This window comes from Sminthopsis crassicaudata, chromosome 4 (assembly GCF_048593235.1).
Source record: "Sminthopsis crassicaudata isolate SCR6 chromosome 4, ASM4859323v1, whole genome shotgun sequence".
NCBI classification, from domain to species: Eukaryota; Metazoa; Chordata; class Mammalia; order Dasyuromorphia; family Dasyuridae; genus Sminthopsis; species Sminthopsis crassicaudata.
The window spans coordinates 240728975-240744897 of NC_133620.1; the positions used below are offsets into that span (position 1 = coordinate 240728975).

A 15923-nucleotide genomic window follows, 5' to 3' on the forward strand; every position below is an offset into this window, starting at 1 on the left:
TATTTTACCTCATCCCAGTTAATTACTCAATGAAGGAATCTTAGAGAATAACTGGGGGTTTCCCTTTTGACTACGTCCTTGTGCAGCAGACTTCCCTCCAAGTTTCGTAAGTTTCATTTCCTTAGAATCTACCCTTCCACCTCACCCCTTTGCTTCAGTCCTTCCCACTCCCGCCTCTTCCAGGAAAGCCTTTTTCTCCGAGAGACTCGAAGGCGAGAGATCCGAGAAAATTTGAATGGTCTGGGATGGAGGGGAGAGTGACAAAGGCTCCAGCACCCGAGCGCAAGAGTTCAACCCGAGGTTCCGGCAAGTCGCAGGCAGCAGGAACCCGGGCTCCGAGCGTTCCCTCTCAGGCTGCCCCCGATCTTAAGGACGCCGCTCCAAGGCAAGGCTCCTGCTCTGGTGGTTCGGAAAGTCTGCGGGAGAAGAAACCCCCTGTAAGGCGGGAGAAACAACCTTCTGTAAAACGGGAGAAACAACCTCCTGTAGTCCAGGAAAAACAACCTCCTGTAAGACGGGAGAAACAACCTTCTGTAAGACGGGAGAAACAACCTCCTGTAAAACGGGAGAAACAACCTCCTGTAGTCCAGGAGAAACAACCTCCTGTAGTCCAGGAGAAACAACCTTCTGTAAAACGGGAGAAACAACCTCCTGTAGTCCAGGAGAAACAACCTTCTGTAAAACGGGAGAAACAACCTCCTGTAGTCCAGGAGAAACAACCTCCTGTAGTCCGGGAGAAACAACCTCCTGTAGTCCAGGAGAAACAACCTTCTGTAAAACGGGAGAAACAACCTTCTGTAAGACGGGAGGAACAATCTCCTGTAGTCCGGGAGAAACAACCTCCTGTAGTCCAGGAGAAACAACCTTCTGTAAAACGGGAGAAACAACCTTCTGTAAGACGGGAGGAACAACCTCCTGTAGTCCGGGAGAAACAACCTCCTGTAGTCCAGGAGAAACAACCTTCTGTAAAACGGGAGAAACAACCTTCTGTAAGACGGGAGGAACAACCTCCTGTAGTCCGGGAGAAACAACCTCCTGTAGTCCAGGAGAAACAACCTTCTGTAAAACGGGAGAAACAACCTTCTGTAAGACGGGAGGAACAACCTCCTGTAGTCCGGGAGAAACAACCTCCTGTAGTCCAGGAGAAACAACCTTCTGTAAAACGGGAGAAACAACCTTCTATAAAACGGGAGAAACAACCTCCTGTAGTCCAGGAGAAACAACCTCCAGTCGTCCAGGAGAAACAACCTCCAGTCGTCCAGGAGAAACTCCCGGTCAGGGCCCCGGAGTCTCAGTCCGGTAAGAAGGGGCTTCCCCACCCAGAGGACGGACATACACTGCGGGACAGGAGACCGGTGCTCAAGGAGGATCAGTCCCTTGGTGTCGCGACGTCCCCATCCAGCGAGCCGGGAACCTTGCCCAAGAAAAAGAGGGATCCTGCGAACCTTAATAAGAAGGTCCTCCGCCAGAACTCTGATGACTGGAAACCAACGACTGTAGCGCATAATCTGAGACTGCGGAGTCAGGATGTATCTAAAGCCTCCAAGTTGGTGAATAAAGTCGTGCACCAGCTGCTACAGAAGCTACCTCTCTATGACTCGGCCTTCAGGGGCATTGAGGCGCTGCGCACAGGCAGCTACTACGAGCTGGTTAAGGTGAGTTGACAATGGGTTTGCTTATCCCTTACCTCCCCATAGAGAATGATAATAGCTTCCTTAAAGATCTTTAACCTTTGCAAAATGTTTTGCTTTATGCTATCCTTATACTTTACATGCATTACCCCTGGCTCTCTGTAGGTCCCTTTTCACCAAAAACAAAACTTCCCGTTGCCTCCTTTGCATTGTAGCTGCTCATTTCTCCACGGGAGATCGACGAACGAAAGCTGGATTTTGAACGGGAAATAGTTCACATATGCTTGATACTTAATTGCCTGTTGAGCAAGTCGTTTGCTCCTGGGTTGAGCAAGTCACTTCACCCTAATTGCTTCCCCCCCCCAATTTCATCTTATATTGTTTTCTTATGATTCTGTTTACAATTAATTGCTTTTATCCTATAACTGCCTAAATCATAGTTCTTTGTTTCTGAACTTGGTTTAGAGTTCAGTTGGCCTGTAATGGGTTAAGTTCCAAAATCCATTATCTCCTCTAAATGAATTTTGCTAACCTTGCAGAGTGTGTGAACAGAAAGAGTTTGGATCTGGTATCTTTACCAAGTTATTCTTCAAGAATGTTTGGTTTGTCATACATAAATCTGCCTGTAGTCTTGCACTTGAACTCAAACAATGAGCCTGGGGGGGGGGGGCAGGGAAGATTTGCAGTTCTCATTACCAAATTTCCAACCAATCATGTTGTTCTCTGGGTCTCAGATCTGTAACCAATCATGTTGCCACTTAATCCCATGATTTCATCTACTTTGTTCCTTCTTTATTCTGTACTCCCCAAAACCAGAAAAAAGGGAGCTGTCCATATGCTTAAGGGCTTTGGCTAGTGGAGACAAGTCATTAACTCACCTACTGATAGGTAGAGGTCTTGCTAAGAAATGTTATCTTGTGTAGAGATCTGTCTCAGTTTGTCCTTTTGTTAAATTCACTTGCAACAAGTCCATTTTAGAGGCCTGGGGGCACTGACGGGTTAAGGGCTTTTTCTCCTCCTTTTCCTTAGTCACACAATTAGTGAACCTCAGGGCAGGATTTAATACAAAGTTCTCTCCCGACCGCTGTTTTCTCACTACATTAGAGGTTAGACCGGAATAAACCCTGAACTCACTTTTTATCCTAAACCTTATGATTTTCATCCTTGATAGGGAGTGGGAAAAGGTGGCACCTGTTTTTCCTGGAGCCAGTGATACTTCTGCTGCCACCCTTCTCAAATGAAGAGTTTCTATGGCTCATGTTTAGATATGGAGGATTTAATTATAAAAGAAGATTGGATTCAGCTGGACTGGCTTTAATAATTTGCATATCATCAAAATGATCCACATATTTAATAGTTGTTGCTTCCCTGAGTTTCAATTACATATCACCAATTGCTTGTTGTACATTTCAAACTGGATGCCCTAGAAACATTTTAAGCTCAACATGTCTAAAAACTGAACTCATTATCTTGCCCCTCAAAACTTCCCCTCTTCTGAATTTCCCTATTTCTTTTAAAGTTTTTCTTCTAGTTTCTTAGGTTCAGAATCTTAGCATTATTCCACCCACAGTCCTCATTCTTCCTCACTCATTATATTTAATTATCAAATTTAGTTATTTCAACCTTTACAAAATTTCTCACATCCGACCCCTTCACTCAAAATTATCGTCTATGTTCAGGGCCTCATCATCTCTTAGATTATTGAAGCTGCTCCCTAATTGGTCTCCCTGTGACAAGTTTCTCATCATTCCACTCTATTCCATACCCAGTTCCCAAAGTAATGTAATTTAAATTTATATCTTACCATGTAACTCCCCTATTTCATCAACTCTAGTGGTTTCCTATTGTCTCAAGGGTAACTATAAACCCAAATGTTTAGCTTTTAAAAATCCCTTCACAGCTTAGCCTCCACCTATCTTTCTAGCCCTAGCTATGCTCCCTTTCACACTTTACAATATAGCCAAACTAGCTTTTTATTCGTTCATCATATGTGATATTCCATTTCCCACTGGCCATACCCATCACCACCTCCCCTACCTTTTTACCTTTGCTTTCTTCTTACCTTACTTTATCTTCTCTTTAAGATAATGCTCAATCACCATGCCATGTGTGAAGTCCTTCTTGATTCTCCTGCTGTTATTCTACCTTTTCAACTCTTGCACTTAATTACTTTGCATATGTTTGCATTTTTTACTTTATATTTATTTACACACACATATACATACATATATACATATATTATATTTGTACTCAAAGGGGTACTAGTGAATATTTATTAATCCTTGGAGGAAGGTTATATATGTTTTTAAAATTCATAATAATAAATATATAATTAAATAAATAATAATAAATTCATAATAAATAATCTCCTGACGTCTACCGTAGACAATTAACCAAACAGTAAATCAAGCCTTGATTTGTAGGGATTGCTGATTTTTGAGGAGTAAATGTTCACACTGAAAATTTAACAATTTGCTGTTAAAGGCAGTTAGAGCTGATTCCATGGTGCCCATTTATGTTTTATACATATACACACAAATATTGGATATATTTTCATATGCAGTTTGTGTCTTCCCCAATGGAATATACATTCTTGTTTCATTGTTATACTTGTATCTCCAGGGATTAGCACATAGTTGATATAAAATGCACATTTATTGATTGAGGATGAACACAGCAAGCCCTAGTTATATAAATCAAATGAGAAAATATTTGTAAAGAGCTTCATATATTTTAAAGCACTACACAAATGTGAGGTGTTATTATTATTATTATAATCTAGCAATTATATGATGAGATGGAAATCACTTCTAATTGACCTGTTCATTCATTCAACAAATTATTGAGCACATGATATGTAAAGTATTGTGCTAGTTAAAATAGGGGATGTAAAGATGAATAAAGCAAAAGCAAACTACAGACTCCTAGTGGGTGGGAGAAACATGATCTTTAAGTTTCTTGTTCCCTTGAATTCTAAATATATGAACCTAAGCTAGCAGAAAGATAAGATGTGTGCACAAATAATCCTAGAGAGGATACATAGGATAGGGTACCAGAAAAATGGTTTAAAATGCTACAGGATTTCAAATGAAAGAAATAAAACATCTCTCTGGAACTAGAGAATATTTTATGTGTAAGATAATCTTTGAGTTAGACTTTTAAAAATGGGTAGTATATATGTATATGTATATGTATATATACATATGTATACAGTTGTCTACACAAGAAAAATAAGATTTATAAAAAAGGTAAAAATAACCTGGGAAAATGTAAGCAAGCAACAACAGAAAGAGTGGTGAACTCTATTCTTTTGACTCTTTCCAATGATCCATCTAACCTCCTTATGGGCATGGACACCTGCAGACCTATATTGAACACCTGCAGACTTATATTGAACACCAAGGAGGAGAGCAAAAGATTAAAGAAAAAGAAAATTTGTTCCATCATATATCTAGGGCTGCTCGTTCAAGGAAGGGTGATGACATGGGTAAGTCTATCTTAAAAATAAAAACAACAACTTGAGATCTAGATTTTGGCAATATGGTGGGTCGTTAGTACTATTTTCACAAATGAAGAACATGATTCCTTCTATAGTGAGGAGCAAAAAAAGAATAAATGAAAATTTATTTAAGGTCCTAGCTCATTTTATTAGCTTAATTCCTCTGGGAAAAAATTATGGGACATTAAACCCATAAAAACTGATTTATAGACAAAATCTTGTGTGATAAAATTTTAATTTTAGGAATTTTAAAAATTGAATTAGTAAATGGAAATTCTAAGGAAAATTAATTTTTGGTAACTTATCAAAACATTAAAAATACATCATTCATATCAATGTAATTTTATTTTATTTTATTTTTTGCTGTTTCACAGATTTCTGTTCCAAATGAATTTGATGTCATGCTTAAACTGAAAGTTTCTAGAGTTAAACTAGAAGAATATGATAACAGTGGTGCATTTCATTTTGTGAAATTTAAAAGAAATCCAAAAGGAAACCCTCTGAACAAATTTTTAGATAATGAAATATTATCAGCTTCTAAGTTGCAGTCTCAATTTAGGAAACTAATTAAGGAAGAAGTAACACATATGAAAGGTAAGAAGTTAGTATTCTCTGTTCTTAAAAATTTGCTTGTCCAGATTATATTGGTTCTTTGCCTTTTATTATGATCATACAATTAAGTAACACATAACATTTAAATAGTAACTCATCTTCATAGCCTTGCCAGGAAATATCATAACAAATATATTGTGTGGTTGGTTTTCTTTTTATAGTTCCATAAGAAATTGTTTAAAATCATTTCTCAATGACTTCAGCATTGGTTAGTGGATTTTTCCTCTTCCTTAGGAGGCTTTAGAATGTTTATAAGGTCTCCCCCATTCTGATTACCCAATTCTTCAACTTCCTTCTATGGACATAGAATTATAGAGACATATTTTTGGACATGGCTACAGAGTGGATTTGTTTTGCTTGAATTTGCTTATTTGTTATAAGACTTTTTTTTTTCCTTTCCAAAAATAAAGTAAAATAGATGTTATTTATACATATCTTCTGCCTGTTGGCAAATAGGTGGTGCATAGTAGGTCCAGAAGGAGATATATTTTTAAATAAGGCCAATATATTAATTTATATTAATTGACTGCAGTCGTTTATTATAGAGTAAGGTACTGTTGGGTATTGCTAGAGGGAATAGTGAGGAAAAACATTTCAATTATACTATTCTCATGAGAGGCTGTCTCTATAGTTGTTTTGTGATTTCCTAATTGCAATTTTCAATGGTTTATTTTAGTTTTTATTGTTCATCTTTCTAGAGCATGATACTGATAACTATTTACTCATTCTGGTTATATTTTCCCAACCTCACACGTTCGAAACTTTGGCACTAAATCTTTCATGCTTCCTTTTTCTTAACTTCTTATATCCAATTAATTACTAAAGCCTGTCAGTCCTATCTCCACAATATTTATCATATCTCTTTTCTATTCTCTCCATCACTATACTAATAAAAGACATAATTACTACTTCCTTGTAGTAATGAAAAAACTTTCAAAGAGAATTTTTTGCTTCCATTTTTCCTTTTCAATCATTTCTTCATATCACTGCCAGACTAATTTTTATCATGCATAGATTTTGTCACTCTTCTGCTCAAAACCCTTCTGCCTAGCAAATAAAGTTCAAATTAAGTTATATAAAATGGTTCAAAATAAAGAAATGAAAATGTTCAAAGAAATGTAGACTACTCAGAAGCATTACACTTAGCATCATGAATATTTTCTTCAAGAATAAAGAGTTTCTAGATATGGTAGATGCCAAATGAGATCATACTGTGACTTCATTGATTTTCATGTTGCCTCCAGCACTGTGTAGCACAACTTATCTGTATTTGCTTGTCCTGTGATACTTATTTTTCGTCTTCACAGAAGTGCATGTGTGAATAGGAAGCAATTAAATATGCTGAAGACCTTCTTTACTTTCTTTTAACTTCACAAAGATATCAGTGGTTCACCCTGGCTGTCTTCTGGTTATATCTCACTTTTTTGATCAGCCCAGCTTCTTTTTTTGATTATATTTTTTGAGGGATGCCATTTTTTATACTACTTCTTTGTATTTCTGTATTTATTATATATTGCATAATGTAGGTATTTCTCTATTACTCTGTGAACAATACTCAGTCTAAATTTTTCATAGATTATAGTATTCTATGAATCACAACCATAAAATAATACCAGAAGACTATTAGTACTAAAAATATGGATCTTTGTTTCTGCAAAAAGTCTGGGGTCATTAATGAATCTGAACTTTCCCAAAGGCAATTCCTTTTCATTCCCCTTAACCCACTTAATTCTGGGTCCAAATTACTGTCTATTTACAGAGTTTAGTCAAGATACATGTACTGATGAATGGTGTACGTCTAATAGCAAATCATAATTTAGAAAATAATTTTTAAAAGACATAATTTATTATTACATTAGTAATATTAATTATTAATGTATATTATAATTTATACAACAATGATATGGCTTGACCAGAGCATTAGGGTTTGGGTTTTTTAAAAAAAATTTTTTGTAGTATTTTAGTTTTCCAAATACATGAAAAGATAGTTCCCAATATTCATCTTTGCAAAACCTTATATTTCAAAATTTCCTTCCCTCTTCCTCACCCCAAATGACAAACAATCTAATATAGGTTAAATGTATGTGATTCTTCTAAATAGATTTCTGTATTTGTCATGTTGTACAAAAAAAAAATCAGATCAAAAGGGAAAACACACAAGAAAGGAAAGAAAAAACAAAGCAAACAAATAACAATGACAACAAAAGTAAAAATACAATGCTTTGATCCATATTCAGGATCCATAGTTCTTTTTGTGGTTGTGGTTGGCACTTTCCATCACAAGTCTCTTGGAATTGCCATGAAGCACACTACATTGTTGAAAAGAGCCATGTCCTTCAGAGTTGATCACCATATAATCTTGTTATGGTGTACAATGTTCTCCTGATTCTGCTCAGTTCATCTAAGTCTTTCCAGACTTTTCTGAAATCACCCTGCTCATCATTTCTTATGGAACAATAATATTCCATAACATTCATATACTATAACTTATTCAGCCATTCTCCAACTGATGGGCATCCAGTCAGTTTCCAGTTCCTTACCATTACAAAAAGGGCTGCCACAAACAGTTTTGCACATGGATCCTTTTCCCTTTTTTGTGATCTTTTTGGGATGTAGGCCCAATAGAGACACTGTTGGATTAAAGAGGTATACACAGTTTTATAGCCCTTTGGGCATAGGAATAAATACATTATTGAAAAGAGCCAAGGCCATCACAATTGATTATTGCATAATCATGTTGTTACTGTGTACAATAAAAATGTTAAAAAAAAAACTTCTCTTTTTTGAATAAAATTATTTTTTTCCTTTAAAAAGAAAGGAAAAACAATCTATGAAAGAGCGTCTTGAATAAAAGAGGGAGAAGACAGATCATAAAAGGGGAAAAGATGCATGTATATGAATATACACAGATAGATATATACACATATGCATAAGATGAAAGAAAGGAAAACTGGACAGTCAGGATGAGGGTTCTTGGCTAGTCACCTATTTCACTTAGGTTTTCATCAGGTATATTTTAAAGGCTGTAGTGTTTGTCCAGAATTTTGTGTAGTCAATAAGCTATGTTGTCACAGGAGGCTTTGGACAAACAAAAAGGAGGGTCATGATATGACATAGGACTGATATCCTTGAAGATATCTAAGCAGATATAATAGCATTGCATGTCCACACTGAGATTATAACAGGGAATGACAGAATAAGCAAGACCCCAAAGAAACAACATAAGAAGACATCTCCCTCTCAACTCATATAGAGAGGTGCTAAGTTCAAGATGTGGAACATTGAATTTATTGCTATATTTTAAATGTATTGATTAATTTTACTAATATCTTTCTCAAAGCAATATCTTTACTTTTAACTACTTTTCAGAGTTGATAATTTAAACCACTGGGTTGGAGTTGTTCGATGCATACAATGTCTTCTCCTCATCTTTTTATTTTCTTCTAATTTATTACTTATTTTGATATTTGTTCTAACCAAATGATTTTATTTCACACCGACAGTTGATTATGGAATAGATATTTCACTCGATCACTTTTCTATTAAGATTTTCATTAGTTATGATCTCATAGCTCCTTTGAACAGAACCATAAAGGCTCCCTTCTTCTAAAAGGGCATTGCAAAATAATTCAAAAGTCCATTAACAATATAACAAACAAGAGAACATAGTTTAACAATTATCTGATCAATAACAAAATAACATATATAGCAGATGGATGGATGCTCATCAATGTTCACCATTGTCATGAAGGATATGCAGCACAGGTTAAATTAAAGAGAGATTCCCTATAGATGTGAAGTCTTCCAAATGCTGCTACTTATTGCTAATTGTCTTAAACCTTGAAACATTTCAGAGTCTTCTTTCTGAATGAGAGTTTGACCTAACCATCAAAACATCAACCTGGTCACAAGGGTTCCAATGGCAAGAGGTTACAGAGAACTGACAGCTTAATTATGTCTGAAGGCATCATAAAAAGATGCCTTCTTGCTTTTCCTGAATTAAATAATCTCTTTAAATGGAGTAACATCATCCTTGGGGCAACTTGGAAGACATAATATATAAAGACCTGAGGTATAAGCACTTTTAGGAATTTCCCATTAGCCATTCCTTTGATTCTACTGTGAATAACATTTTTCTTTAGGTCTTGTGTTATGACTTTTCCCCCTCCATTTCCATTGTTGTAGTGATTGTATATACTGTTTTCCTGCATCTGTTTGCTTTACTTTGCATTAGTTCATGTAAATCTTTCCATGTTTTTCTGTATTCAGCACATGTAATATTCCATTACATTTAGGTAACACTTTGCTTTTAGTCATTCCCCGGTTAATGGGAATCTACTTTGCTTCCAGTTTTTTTGGAAGCAGCTCAATTTTTATAGTTAGCTTACTGCTTTGTAATTGACCTCTTTTCTGTTATTAGATCTTGGAATTCAAAGAACAACTCCTTTATATGAAAAAGTGGCAACTGGCACTTAAGGAAATAAAGTCAGAAAGTCACAGTTCATTATTCTCACCAAATCTAAGATGGAAGTGATATCATTTTAAGTTACTGAGGGATTGATTTTCAAGATATTTCAAAGAAAGAAAGATTCCAAATGAATGCAAAGGATCATAGACAATGCTTTTACAAAAAAAAACTCTCATTGATTTTTTGTTGGTTATGCTGCTCCAAAATTCAGTTTTAAGTGTTATTTCAAAATTGTTTTGGGGGAAATGTTAAGAGAGTGACTGGGTTGTTGCCTCTATCTAGCCATCTTATCAGGGGTGTGTATACCTGAAAAAGAAAGCTAGCTAGTTATTTACATATATATATATATATGTGTGTGTGTGTGTATATATATATGTAATATATATACACACACACACAAAGAATGCAAAACAACACTTTGTTAAAAGGATTGCTCTTAGGAGGAGGAGGAGGAGGAGGAGATGGTGAGGGTGGGAAGGAACATTTGTTATTGAATGGGAATCACAAAGTTTGATGGTTAGCTATACATTTGCAATGTCAAAATTTTATCTTTCATATTTGCAATAAATATTTTCCCTAACCTATTTATATAAAGATAATAGCACCTTTAACAATTCAAGAATAATGATAAATGTGGAAATATATTTAGAGGAATTGTACATGTTTAACTTATATTGGATTATTTGCTGTCTGGGAGATGGGGAGGTACAGAGGGAGGGAGAAAAATTTGGAATACAAGGTTTTGCAAGGGTGAATGTTAAAAACTATCTTTGCATATATTTTGAAAATCAAAAGCTCTTAGTATAAAAAATTCTAATACATATGTGTATATAAATGTGTGTCTATACATATCTGTATATATGGACATATAGGTATATACATATATACATACATGTAAGTGTAAAATATTTTGTCGGGGTAAGTAACTCAGGATCTTTAAAAGTGCTACTGATGAGAGTTAGGCAAGGGGTACTTGGATGAAATTAGGGTTAATTGAGTTCTAGTGGCAGGTTTGGGATATAGGAAGTCAAATAGAGCTCTCCTGCAACCCCTTTGGATTCGGCACAAGGATACAGAGTTAAATGAGGTCTAGTAGCAGTGCAGAGTGCCCTGTAAGGGAATTTACAGACCCAAAAACCTATATTAATAAAAGAGGTTTATTTGGAGTTTGGAAATAAGGGTAAAGGTAGAAAGATGTCAGGGCCAGGCTGGCGCCGAGTGGACAAGAACCTTGGCATGGCAGATGTAAGGATGCCATGTTTGGGGCTCCTGCAGAGAGTGGGCTCCAGGGCTCCCCTTTTTTATAACGGGGGCTTTTGGTAATCTTGAAGGTGGGTGGAGTCCCAAGCTCCTGGCTGGTTTCCGCCAGGGTTAGAATTGAATAGAATTCATTGGGTTTTTAGATAAGGAGGAAGTTGTTTGTGGGGGTTGGGGAAACCTGAGCAGATCATTAGAATGGGGGTTAGGAAAGCCCAGATATCTCCCATTGGGATTCTTGGGGCTGGGAATTAGAAAGGAATCTTTAACCTACATCACTACACTATTTCTTTAGAAACAAATTGTGAAGAGATAGTAAATGAACAGCCAGAAAGTGACATTGGCATTCCGTAAATGTTAAAGGGATACAAAGAAAGGTCTCCATTGTGTTGAATGAATCTTCTTAAGAGACATAGTTGGAAAACAAAGTTAAGTTAGAATTGCACAGAATGAATAGACACAGAGGGATTGTGATTTTCCCTAGGAAAAAAAGTTAACATATTGGTCAAATCATAGCTCCATGTAAGTATATCAGAATAGTTATTTTGATATATGCCATAGTGCTTTAAGAGACAGCAAGATCCATGAAGTCTATAATCTTAACTCTTTCTCTGTGCCAGTGTCTAGTATAATGCTCAGTCATCTAATAAATGTTATTGAATCACATTAAACTTCATATTTTTCTTTTAAATATTCAAACAGAAATGGACATTACTGTGGAGAGAAAAAAGCCTACAAGTCCAGCAGTAACCCTTCTAATTAGAAAACCTGAAGAAATATCGGTGGACATAGTCCTAGCTTTGGAATCGAAGAGCAGCTGGCCCTCAAGTACACAGGGGGGTCTCGCAATTGAAAACTGGCTAGGAAGAAAAATAAAGAGGAAATATAAATTCTGGCCAGTTTATCTTATACCTAAACCTGTAAAGGAAGGAAATGGTTTTCAAGGTATTTTCAATATTAAATACTATTAGCATTATTTCAAGCATATATATGTAATATGTATATATTTATAGCTTATATATTTAAGAATATGATTCTGAGGAGGGGTTCATAGGTTTTTACTAAAAGAGTCTATGACATAAAAAGTATAAGAACTTTTGGTCCAAATAGTATTGATAGAAATAGGTTAGTAATTTTCTGTCCTTTCAATAGTGATGCCATTTTGACTGCTTTTTTTTTCCTCACACTGTTAAATTTATATATTTTCATGAAATCAGAGTCAGAGATAATTCAGATGCTTTCTGTCTTTATCTTATAATTAGAATAAAAGAAAACTATTAAAACTACTTTATAAATCATGTTGATTACTTAGCAAATGACTTGAGTTAGAGAAGCTCCTAAAATGTCTTATGTGCCATTGCTACATGGAAACCACATAATACATATTTTATGAAATGTGAAATAATAAAGGGTCACCAAAATTTCCTTTTGTTTAAAATGGAATTTATTCTTAAAATATCAAGTTAAAACCTCTTACAGGAAATAACTTGTATTTATGTAGTTCTTTGATTTTTCTTTTACCTTCACCTTAGTGATCTTTATTCCCAAATGGTTTATTTACGTTTATATATCCTTTCCTCCAATGAACTTATGAAGAAGGTAGTATACACCTTTCACAGTTGGAGAAATGGCAACTTAAGAGAAATTAAATGACTTCCTTATGGTTACACAACTAATTAAGTGTTGGAATATGGATTTAGATCCAGATCTCTGGATGCCAGGTAATCTAGACCTGCGATACATCACCTCTCCGAAATCTGGGAAGAAAGCAGGGCCACAATAAATTAACAGCAAAGCTGCAATTAGAATACATCTCTAGATGCATTCTGATGGAAGTGGATATCCTCGACAGAGAAGATCTAATTCAGTTCCAATTGATTAATGATGGACAGAATCAGCCACACCCAGAAAAGAAACGCTGGGAAATGAGTGTAAAATGTTTGCACTTTTGTTTTTCTTCCCAGGTTATTTTTACCTTCTAAATCCAATTCTCCCTGTGCAACAAGAGAACTGTTCAGTTCTGCATACATATATTGTATCTAGGCTATACTATAACATAATTAACATGTATGGGACTGCCTGCCATCTAGGGGAGGGGGTGGAGGGAGGGAAGGGAAAAGTCGGAACAGAAGTGAGTGCAAGGTTGTAAAAAATTACCCAGGCATATGCTCTGTCAATAAAAAGTTATTAAAAAAAATACATCTCTGATTAGCTTCATACCACCTTCAGTACTCTAAATCCAAAAAATTTTTCAGAGAAGTCTATGTGTCACACAAATTTTCTATTTATGTAATCAGCATTTTTCTGTGATTGATTGCTAGAAAGTGTGTATACACACACACACACACACACATATATATATATATATATATATATATATATATATATATATATATATATATATGTCTATATATATATTTCGAAAGCAAGTAAAGTTATGCTTCACTTCATATATTCTGTAATAGGGTTTAAGAATGTTTTAATTAGGTTAGGCCAAGGGAGAATAGTCTATTTCAACCTACTTATCTTTACATCAGTATCCTACCAAAAAGAAGCTCATTTTTATTAAGTACCTACTATACATCAGTACTATGCTAAGTGCTGTACAAATATCTCATTTGATCTTTCCAACAATCTTGGGAGGCAGATATTATTATCCCCATTTTATAATTAAGGAAACAGGCAAATAGATTACTTGTCCAGGATTATGTAGTTTATAAAAATATCTGAGTCTGGATTTGAAGCCAGGTCCTCCCAACTTCAGGCCCAGCTATCCACTGTACCACTTTGCTGTGAAAATACATTTTAAAAGTTCCAACTAATTATAACATATTATATATAAATATTAATTATGAATTACATGAATAGGTTACATGTAAATAGATAATATAATTATCATATTAATTACAATTATTGTGTTTTTTAATGAGTTGGTTTCAGCATAAATGATGACTTAAATACAAAATATCTACTGATTTAGGAACACTATCTCTTGTTCTCCTTCCCCAAAAGTAAACAAATGAATTTAAAACATAATTCCAAGCTGCTAAAATTTCACTTGTCTTCAAAATATTAGAGGTTATATAGTATGGTTTTGGACAAAATGTCAGGAGGGCTAGGTTCTAATATTGATTTTGCCACTAATTAATAAGGTGGCAGATCTCAGTCAAGTCAAAATAAAAGGCAAGGTAACCTCTCAAGTTTTCTTTAATTCTAGGTAAAATAACCCTGACCTGCTGAACTTTTGATGAGATGTGTGAAATAAAGCATATTAAAGTAATAGATATTTCCTAACATTAGGATAGGGTGTTTAGTTGGATAGAATTGATTAGTTATTTACCTATACAGATGGAATATAATATTTTTGTAAACTGACACTTTTTTATTTACTTTTTTTAAAATTCAGGAAACATATGGCGGCTTTCCTTCTCACACATTGAGAAGGACATGCTAAAGGATCATGGAAGTGCTAAAAAATGCTGTGAAAAGGGCAAAATGTCATGTTGCAGGTGAGTTATGTGTCTCGTTTTCATACTGCTTTGTGGAATGGTCAATAGAATGTAGAACAGGAACCATTTATTTTGTTTTGCCTTTGTTATTCTTTCTCTTTTGCTGGGGTTATCAGTTTCTTTTAGTAGCAAGTGTTTTCCTGAATTGATTTTTTAAAAATCTATTAAGGCTATTCTATAAATTTGAGTATTAGTGTACCCCTAAAGAGTTAATTCAGCTTACTTTAAGCCTAGATTTAGGGGAATTATAAACAGGTTTTAAGATTTTAAATACAGTACAAAGTAGTGTTAAATCAGAAAAACTTAACTTGCTTTCAGAAAGATTGTGTAAACTTTGATGTATGAAGAAACAGTCTACATCCTTTCCTCTCAAATAAATACTATGTATCTGCTCCATTCTCAACAATTTAGTAAGAACTGCCATATAAGATATAGTCCTTACCTACAAATTTTTGTGGGAAAAATTATCTCAAAACAATTAAATATAAGACAGCAAAAGGGCCAGCCTTACATTTACTTTTTCATTAACAGGAAACCATGTTTAAAGTTGATGAAATATCTTCTTGAACAACTGAAAAAAAAGTTTGAGAACCACAAGGGGCTAAAGAAATTCCATTCCTATCACATGAAAACTGCCTTCTTTCATTTATGTGTCCAGAAACCACATGACAATCAATGGCAAAAAGAAGATCTACAACAGTGTTTTGATAACTGTGTGACTTACTTTCTTCATTGTCTCCAGATAGAACAACTTATACATTTCTTTATTCCTAAATGTAATCTCTTTAGTCATGATCTTATTGACAAAACCAGTCAAATGTTTCTGTTAAAGCAAATTGAATTTCAAAGAAACAATATGTTTCCAGTGTTTGATGAATAAGATTATGTTTAAAAAGAATCAAGACTTACAGTTGCTATCACCTTAATAAAGTAATTTCTGCAATTGT

The 15923-nt window shown here is 34.9% G+C and overlaps 1 protein-coding gene across 2 annotated transcripts; it reads left to right on the forward strand.

The window, feature by feature from the left end:
* The first annotated feature begins 26 nt into the window (after positions 1-26).
* Positions 27-15923, forward strand: CGAS (cyclic GMP-AMP synthase). 2 transcript variants are annotated; one of them, XM_074310491.1, is made up of 5 exons: positions 46-1655; positions 5505-5724; positions 12170-12412; positions 14874-14976; positions 15508-15923. In XM_074310491.1, the coding sequence occupies exons 1-5, from the start codon at positions 246-248 to the stop codon at positions 15854-15856; spliced, it is 2325 nt and encodes a 774-aa protein (XP_074166592.1). In that variant the 5' UTR covers positions 46-245; the 3' UTR covers positions 15857-15923. The 2 variants fall into 2 exon arrangements, with proteins under 2 accessions (XP_074166594.1, XP_074166592.1); XM_074310493.1 differs by lacking the exon at positions 12170-12412 and having other exon boundaries at positions 27-1655.

Coding starts and splice junctions, on each gene's coding strand:
- CGAS (XM_074310491.1), top strand. CDS start 246: ATGGAGGGGAGAGTGACAAAGGCTCCAGCACCCGAGCGCAAGAGTTCA. Junction 5,725..12,169: donor AGAAGTAACACATATGAAAG/GTAAGAAGTTAG, acceptor ATATTCAAACAG/AAATGGACATTACTGTGGAG. Junction 12,413..14,873: donor GGAAGGAAATGGTTTTCAAG/GTATTTTCAATA, acceptor TTTAAAATTCAG/GAAACATATGGCGGCTTTCC.